This window comes from Notothenia coriiceps, unplaced genomic scaffold (genome assembly GCF_000735185.1).
Source record: "Notothenia coriiceps isolate Sejong01 unplaced genomic scaffold, NC01 NC01_scaffold00037244, whole genome shotgun sequence".
Taxonomy (NCBI): Eukaryota; Metazoa; Chordata; class Actinopteri; order Perciformes; family Nototheniidae; genus Notothenia; species Notothenia coriiceps.
In genome coordinates, this window is record NW_011369945.1 from 3,949,473 (window position 1) to 3,959,255 (window position 9,783).

The 9,783-nt window shown below is 36.9% G+C and overlaps 1 protein-coding gene across 1 annotated transcript; it reads right to left on the reverse strand.

Moving 5' to 3' along the window:
* Positions 1-611: 611 nt before the first annotated feature.
* On the reverse strand, positions 612-6,621 carry LOC104965201 (uncharacterized). Its single transcript, XM_010794159.1, has 9 exons — positions 6,605-6,621; positions 5,849-5,961; positions 5,521-5,588; positions 5,022-5,170; positions 4,744-4,874; positions 4,281-4,423; positions 2,951-3,118; positions 2,500-2,717; positions 612-1,551 (listed from the first exon to the last, which is right to left on the reverse strand). Exons 1-9 carry the CDS (start codon positions 6,619-6,621, stop codon positions 612-614), a joined length of 1,947 nt encoding a protein of 648 aa, XP_010792461.1.
* Between the last annotated feature and the right edge of the window lie 3,162 nt (positions 6,622-9,783).

Here is a 9,783-nt window from a genome sequence, read left to right on the forward strand (position 1 = left end):
CTGTACTTAAGTACATATTCTAGGTTAAGAACTATATCACCACTGCTTATTTTCGGACAACTTTTTACTTTTACTTCTTACATTCTTCAACCACAAATACTGTACTTTCTAACTTCTTACATTTTCCAACAAACGACACCACGACAGGCTCGTTACTCTTAGTTTTATTCTGCCAGTTGTGGCGCTGATTCATCTATTCAATTAGAAGTCCTTGTGTGCCTAGATTGATTTGAACACGATCCGTGTATCCATCATTTCCTGGTCTTCTCTAAACAAGAGGGACCAATGAGAACTTTGTCATTTTGCCGTTGTTCAGCATCGAAATATTCATTAGCTAACAATGACATTATTGTTCTATTAATATAAAGGGAGGTCAGTTACTCTTTAAGACAGCTGGTAGTTATGGGTACTTTTTACTTAAGTACATTTCGAAGCCTATATTTCTTTACTTTTAGTTGAGTAAAGAAGTTTAGTTTATACTTCTACTTTTACCAGAGTATTTTTAAACACGAGTATCTCTACTTCTACTTGAGTAAAGGATGGGTGTACTTTTGCCCTCTCTGGTTTTTGTATCATTCATAAAGCCATACTAGAGAAGGTGCAAAAGGGACTTACATCTGAAACATGCTAGGCAGAGTGACGAAGGAGAGCAGGCGAAGGGCAGCATCAATGGTGTCTTCCCGAGAGGCGTTCAAGCCCCACGGCATGTCGCTTGTAACTCCCTTCACCACAACGTTCATATCAGGATTGGCAAAGAACAAGTGGACAGTCTCCAGGATTTCATTTGTAGAAACAGGAACAGAAATGGCTTTGAACATGGTAGGGTAGTCGATGTAGAACATGTCTATGAAGTCATCCATGGGATCCCTTGCCATCATCGATGGGGCCTCGCGTCGGTTTCGGACCCTCGTTGTATGGTTACCACCGCTCATTCCATACATACTTGGTCGGTGGTCCTTGGGGGACAGAAGACCACTGGTGCTTACCAGCTGCCTCAGCATTGCTATGATGTTTCCAGCTAGGTCTTCAAACAGCTCCATGTTTGAAGACATGTCCAAACCCAACTGGGTCAGAACAGACAGGAGAGGCCTGACTATGTCGTAGATTTTAGGCAGAACCTGAGTCAGCAGGTCAAACCCAGATGATTTAGTGGAGGCCAACCATGCAACCATGTCGAACACCTTCTGCACAATCATGCTTGATTCGTTGGATGCCAGAAACTGCTCCAAGGCTTGGTAAAGAATAGGCTCATTCCCAAATATCTGCATGTCAATGATCTGTTGGACAGCTTCCTTTATCATGTTGGTTAGAGATTCTACATTGAGCCCAGAGAAATTGCCTGACATCATGGAATTGTCCAATGTTATGTTTGCAGATGATAGGAAGATCATTGCTGCTTCTCTGAAGATGTCTTCGGATGAGTTGCTGTCTTCAAAAAAATCGTAGTTGCCCAGGATGTGGTTCAGTGCTTCCTCTAAAGCATCAGTGTAAGGCTGGATGAATGGGGCCGCGTTTACCAGCTCTTCAGAGAGCATTTTGAAAGAACTCAAACTGTAGAGGGGAACATTTCAATTAAAGTCATGTATAAAATGTCAATATGACATAAGTAAAACATTTTGATTGTAGGACACAAAGCTCTTCTATGGACAAGGACTCAGGACTAGTTCTTACATGCTTATTTTATGACATGAAAATCTTGTTTTAGTTCATTTCCTGAACACAATTATTCCATAGAAATCTATTAATATTTATTTGTCATCTTGCCTTTTACCGTACATAGTTTTACCATTTCATCTGTAATAAAAGACTGTGGAGTCTTTCCACTCTGATCAACGATCTTTATCACATGTACTTAGACTTGATGGATTCCCTGTGATATGCAGAATATGATCCTTATCACAGTGCACGGCTCATCATTTCAGCTGGCATATAAAGGAAAATCCATTTTAAGAGGATGTCTCCACTCAGCTGAATCACGGTTAAGCCACTATCAATTCCTGCCTCTTTTCAGACAGAATTGCCTGAAATGAATCAAGTTGATTACAAATGTGATCACTCCTAATTCCTTGTGTAATTTGAAATGACTCAAAGTTGCTACTGTTGCAACAAAAAAATGTGAGGAGAGTTTAGACTGTCTATCTAAACCTGTCTGTCTGTATGGGTCTGCATGGAGTCTGCATGGGTCTGCATGGGCGGGTTTTGTTATGTGGCTCCATTATATTTTGATATGATTGCATCATATCCTGTGGCTTTAGTGTGGGTGCTCTGTCTGATCCACTAAGGTCTCTGTTAGAAATACAACTGGGAACCCAAATATGCAATGATCTCAGCATTGTTGGTTTTGAGAGTCTAAATTATTTGACCTGATATCTTAAATCACTAATATTACATGGATCAGGATTAGATTCACTTTTTTTAGGATCAATTGTTTAATGGATTTTCTTGTTCAGCATTGCGTTAGCAATGTTGCAATGTCATTGTGGTTGTTATTTTGTTTACCTGTTTAGCAGCTGCACATCTTGGAGCTGCTTGTACCAGTAAAGCTCTGCCTCAGGGCTCAGAGACTGGCCTGTAAGCCCAGAGAGCTGGCTGACGATCACCATGATGAGCTGCTGTGACACAATTGAGCTGTTCATGTTGGCATGGTAGAGGGACTGTACACTCTTGACGATCCTGGCAGCTGTGGCGCTCACTGTCATTGGTCCCACACCCATGTGCTGTACAGAAAACATACAGCAGAAATGTTATGTGGCAGCTTTATCTGTGCGTCAACACTGCCACCAAGTGGTAAAACCAGTAATTGTAATAGAATATGTTTTTGATACACGAATATTTGAATATTGAATATTTCAATATGATCTGAGAAACACATTTTAATTCTAATAGCCTTCAACCAATGAGTTGTTTTTAGTATGTCCTGTTTGATTTGCCATGCAGCTACAGTACTCACACTCGTGTTCATGGGGGCGTAGACGGTCTGGGCCTCAGCATAGGCCTCCAGAACAGGCTGCAGGTGGATGTCACACCACATAGACATGGCGGAGGGGCTCAGCCCTGCCGCCTCTCTTACAGGCTCCCATGCTATGAGAACTTCACTGCACTTCAACGTGCCATTAGCCTAGAGGGAACATTTCAACACGTTATTGTGTTTCATTTGTAATGTTCCCAGAAAACTAGTTCAGTTTGAAAGGCAGGTAGAACAAAGAGCCGGTAGACAAAAGGTAGAGGCACAAGGGACTTCCCTTTATCTCTATGTTCATGCAGTTTACGCAGCAGCAAATAAAAGGGAATTAATATCACACAAACATACCAAGTAGACACACCCAGATATGTACTGTATGTACTGTATGTGCATACACAATGTATCGGAACAAACACTGGATCAGCTATAGAGTTTCTGCCATGTCAGATCTCTCTGATAGATTATATGAAGTAGCCTATAATTACACAAGACAATAATATAAAAATAACTTGTAATAGTGCTCTGCTCCCCTGTATATATTTTTTCTTATAATCCCTTATTAGGCTGTAAATGATAATGGTATTTAAGAAAAAATATGTAGGCCTATTTTCTCATCTAACTATCGGTAAGATAATGAATAAGTGTTTTGGTTTGTTAATGCCAACATTCTTACTAATACTGTTACATATGTGACCAGTACAAATAGGCAGATAGCTCGCAGATGTATGGCTCAGGCTCCAGTATGGGGAAGCATGTCTGACAAATAAATAGGTTGTTTCTGCTTGTCTGTTTTTTCGTTTTGTACATCAGAAGGACTACTATCAGTGTTGTCGGTGCAAGCATTCTTACTATTGACTCCTTGTCACTAAATGAGGAACATTCTTAACCTTTGAATGAAGCATAACTAATCTAAGGAACAAATGCCAGCCATCATCCAGTTGTCAGCTGCATCAACACGCTGAGCGCTAACAGGGCAAGACAACCCACATGTTATTTATATACCGGCATGTTGTCTTTCAAAAAGTATTAAGAATAATTCTCTTAAAATAAACAAAGAATTGCAAGGGAGAAAAGACAGATAGTTATACAAATCCAAACCCCAAGTGTGTACATCAGTTAAGTGTGTGGAAACTATTATTACATAAGGTGTAACCTCAAGATGAGAGATAGGCATAGTCAAAAGCAATAATGGATGAAAATGTATGCATTGTTACGGTAATGTATCTCTCACGTGACTCTCTCACGGAAACATGTTCACAAAAGATGCCAGCAAATGACTGTGAAGACACCAAAGCTTCTCAAGGAGAAGCAGTCTAACCTGCTCAGCTAGCTCCAGCGTGTGTTCAATGGCAGGCTGCATTCTTTGGGAGATCTCAGACAAGTTAAAATGAGTGGAGTTTGCAGACTGTGCAATTTCTCTCATCAGGGCCACCACAGGCATCTGAAGGCTTTGTATCATCACTGGGAGAAATAAAAGACAAAGGGATTGACCAACAAGGATGACTTAACAAAAAAGCTAGATAAGAATTTTTTTCCTATTTATGAAATGGTACACAAGGTACTTTTCAGGAGGTATTTCATGTATGTTTAAGGTGTGCCATTCTGCAAAAGGAATGCTTTTCAAGCCATTATCAAACCTAAAAGGTGACATCAGTTTGAATATTGTACATATTCTTACTTCATGCTGTGTCACAGTTATTAATTTGGATCAATAAACTGATATACCTGTCTTGGGTATACAAATGTCAGACAACAGCCTTGCTGTTCAGTAGTATACTCACCGTTTTGTGCCTGCACAGTGTTCACCAAGCTTCTTATGATTTTCTCAAACTGTGGGATAACAGATGGGGTGCCGTCCCACAGCTCTGTTCCTTTGAGGGTTGACAGAAGGGACTCTAGTAGCTTTTCAAGTCTGTGAAAACACACAGGTTTAGTGCAATCACAGATGGAACCAAACTGCATTTTGTATTATTGAATAATAATATTAACCAGCTTTCTAACTAACATCCCGTAATTAGCTGTTTGTTTTTTTTCCATTACAAGTGTCAATTAAACGTACTTGTCCCATGTTTCCTTGTCTGCTTTTCCAGTCATCACCTCTTCTAGGACTGGTGCAAGATGAACAAAGCCCTCCAGAGATGGAGCCATTGTATGTAACCCTTGGCCTCCCATGATACGAGGCCAAAGCGTGCTCAAGAGTTTTCCCAGCTGAACACAGAAAAAATGGGGACAAGAAGGGAGGGAAACAGGTCGCATTTTTCACCCACTGTTTTTATGTTATTCAATGCAAAACTTAAATGTGCTCTTTGATCCTTTAAAGGTCATGACAACATTGAGGACACATAACTGATAATTGATATGATCTATCTTTTTGTTCCTGTAGTTTGGAACTAGGTGTTGGCCAATGTTTTCAGTAGATGAAATTGAGATGCCAATCAGCATTTGTTTTATGTAATATGTTATTCAGATAATTCCCAGAACACTTAAATATCAGGAGAAAAAACAGACAGACACAATGAACTGCTCATACAACCATGTGACAGTGTTTTAAGCCTTACCTGACCAAAAATGATGGACACATTTTCTTCTGATGCACTCTCAAAACTTGCCCAGAGACTCATGTTGCCTGAAATCACAAGAAATATCTTTGACAATGTGGACCTACATTTAAATGTCAAATAAGCATATCTTCCATTTAAGACTTGGAGTGAAGCGTCATATTCTTATAACAGACATCAAAACATTGTGCTACTTTAATCCACAGCTCCTAGGCTGTCTGGCTTCAAAGCTTGAATAATGAAGTCCACAATGCGACCTCCACTCCACGAGAGTTCATCAGGATTCAACATTCTGTCCTCCTACAGTGACACAGGGAAGCTGACTTGCCTTGGCCAGACTCCAAGATGAAGTGAGTGATGTTAATGAGGACAGAGATGTAGGGCTGGGCGGTGCAGTTTGGAGGCAGGAGGCTCTGTACTGCTTCCATCTCATCCAGAATCCTGAAGAAACAAAGGGCAACAATATTTCAAAACTGAACATTTTTCACCAAAAGGTCACCATGTCTCATAAACTGTTATCAAAGGATTTCAAGACTGCATGCACTCCATCTTTGTTTGTTTTCAATTATATATCTAGACCGATAGATGTTAGTCATTTTAATATTAATCATCCACTAAGGGAATTTTTCTGACAAGCAAGATGAATCCAATTCATTTTGATTAATCAGGTCTAGTTAGTAAGACAGTTCTAAAAGAACCTTGAATACCAAGCACCAAAACTGTACCTCTTATAATAAAGATAAAGAAATGCTGTCTAAATGTCCTGTTAAACCAAGTATTTTTCCAAAACAAAATTGTAAAATAATTCAACCAACAATAATCAGACTGTTTGGCGACCTCGGAAAAATAAAACCACAACATTGACATATTACTACTTTGATGTTGGAAGCTTGTTAGCGAATACATGCATCCTTGCACATTTGACAGACTAATATTTAGCCAAATTAGTATACCTGTTCAGCGGATGAATGAAAGTCCAATATTCACACTCCTTTTAGCTCTGTTTTTGGTCTCCAAAAACCCCTTGTTGAAATATGTAGTTTTAGTTGATAAATGTTACACTATGTTTAACAGTAGTGGTTACCTTTTTCTGTCAGTCATTTTATACTGGAACAACAAGTATTGTGGAGTGGGTTGCTACAGCAGCTGCGCTTAACATTAACTTAAACTTTAAAGTTATATGTGTTAAATTCACATCCATGAGCTCAAGGAGGATAAAACAGGCTTAAATGCTATATAGGGAAACTGCAGTAAGGTGATAAATATATGCCAGTTACTAACTACTGACTGTTGTCAGTAGTTAGTAACTGGCATATATTTATCACCTTACTGCAGTTTCCCTATATAGCATTTAAGCCTGTTTTATCCTCCTTGAGCTCATGGATGTGAATTNACCTGGAAGGTATTGAATAAATAAACTAATTGTTCCATCTAAAAATATTAATATTAAAATATTTAGAGTGTTAAAATGCAATAAAAAGAGGTGTGTCCTATGCAGCCAGTGTAGTTCTTTGACCCAGCATTTATTTTTGAGTGATTAGGTCACATGACCTGGAAGTTATTGAAGCAATAAGCTAATTTTTCTATCAAAATATTAATATTAATATATTTAGAGTATTAAAATGCAATAAAAATAGGTGTGTCCTATGCAGCCAGTGTAGTTCTTTGACCCAGCATTTATTTTTGAGTGATTAGGTCACATGACCTGGAAGGTATTGAAGAAATAAGCTAATTGTCCCATCAACATATTAATATAAAAATATTTAGAGTGTTAAAATGCAATAAAAAGAGGTGTGTCCTATGCAGCCAGTGTAGTTCTTTGACCCAGCATTTATTTTTGAGTGATTAGGTCACATGACCTGGAAGGTATTGAAGAAATAACTCATTTTTCCATCAAAATATTAATATAAAAATATTTAGAGTGTTAAAATGCAATAAAAAGAGGTGTGTCCTATGCAGCCAGTGTAGTTCTTTGACCCAGCATTTATTTTTGAGTGATTAGGTCACATGACCTGGAAGGTATTGAAGAAATAAGCTAATTGTTCCATCAAAATATTAATATAAAAATATTTAGAGTGTTAAAATGCAATAAAAAGAGGTGTGTCCAATGCAGCCAGTGTAGTTCTTTGATCCAACATTGATTTTGAGTGATTAGGTCACATGACCTGGAAGGTATTGAAGCAATAAGCAGTCGAAATAAGCTAATTTTCCATCAAATTTTAATATAAAATATTTAGAGTGCTAAAGATGCAATAAAAAGAGGTGTGTCCTATGCAGCCAGTGTAGTTCTTTGACCGCGCATTTTTTTGTGATTAGGTCACATGACCTGGGAAGGTATTGAAGCAATAAGCTGATTTTTTCCAATCAAAAAATGTATCTAAAATATTTAGAGTGTTAAATGCAATAAAAAAGAGGTGTGTCCAATGTAGCCAGGTGTAGTCTTTGATCCAACATGGATTTTGAGTTGATTAGGGTACGGAGACCGCTTGGAAGGGTATGTGAAGCCAATAAGGCTAGATCGGGGTCAGTCCAAATTGTAATATGTAAATATATTTAGGGTAAAATGGCATACATAGGGGGGCCTCCTGCAGGCCAGGTTGTAAGTCTTTGGACCAGCATTTATTTTTGAGTTGATTTAGGTACATGACCGAAGTATGAAGAAATAGCTATTGTTCCAGTCAAAATAATTAATATAAAAATATTTAGGAGTGTTAAATGCATAACGAGGTGTGTCCCTATGCAGCAGTGAGTCCTTTTGCCCCAACATTGATTTTGGTATTAGGTCACATGACCTGGATATTGTATTGAAGTATTTGTTCCTCCATTATAAAATATTAGAGATGCTAATGCAATAAAGATATTGTGTTCTATGAGTGAGTTTACAGATTTAATTGATGTGTTGACCTGGTATGAATAAGCTAATTTCCATCGAACATTTTAATATAAAAATTTTTTTTTTCTATATTTATTAGAAGGTGTTTTCGCGCAGTGTAGTTTCTTGTCCAGCTATTTTTTTGTTTTGTTCTATTCTGGAAGATTATTGAAGCAATAAGCTGATTTTTCCATCAGAAATTTTATCTAAAAATGTATTTAAGGTGTTAATATATTGGCAATAATAAAGATGGTGTGCCTATTCAGCAGGTGTAGTCTTTGACCCGCATTCTATTTGTGATTAGGTCATATGACCTGGAAAGTTTTGAGCATAAGCTCATCATTCCATCAAAAAATTGTATTAAAAAAAAACTATTAGTGTTAAAATGCAATAGCAAATAGGTGTCCTATGCAGCCGAGTGTGTCTTTGACCCAGCATTTTATTTATTGAGTGAATAGGTCACGATGACCTGGAAGGGTATGAAGAAATAAACTATTCTTTTTTCTTTTCATTATTATAATTATATTATCTTATTAGTGTTGTGTTTTTTAATTTTTTAATATATTATATTTTGTTCCATGTAGGCTGTTGTATGTTCTTGAACTTGTATCTTTGTGTGTGTGTTCTATCAACTGGAATGTATTGATTATATTATTCTATGTTTATTAAATATTATTATTTATATTAGAGTTATATATTGCCAATAAAATAGTGTGTCTATGCAGCGTGTGAGTTCATTGACCCTAGTATTTATTTGTTGAGTGATTTAGGTCACATGGACCTGGAATATGAAGAATAAGCTAATTGTCCATTCAACATATTAAATAAAGAATATTTAGAGTGGGTTAAATGCAATAAAAAGACGGTGTGTCTATGCGCCACGTTGTACGTTCTTTGACCCAGCTTTATTTTGAGTGATTAGTCATTTGGATATATGTTATTAATAGTATTTTATATTATTTTATAGTATTAATAAAAAATATTCTAGAGTGTTAAAATGCAATAAAATGTTGTGTCTCTTGCAGCCTATTTCTTTGACCATTGTCATTAATTGAGTGATAGTCATTATTTTATTGGTATTAGTTAATGAAGATTTATAATGTTCCATCAACATATTTAATATAAAAATATTTAGAAGTGTTAATTTTGTTCAATAAAAAGAGGTGTGTCCTATGGCTCAGTGTATTCTTTTTGATCCAGCATTATTTTTAGTGATTTAGGTGGTCAGCATGACTGAAGGTTTGAAGAAATAAAACTAATTGTATCCATTCAACATATTAATATAAATTTTATTTTTTTTTTGTTGTTAAATCATAAGTTGTTGTCTGCAGCCAGTGTTTTCTCTTTTTTATTCTTCTATTTTTGATTATTTGAGTGTTTAGGTCACATGA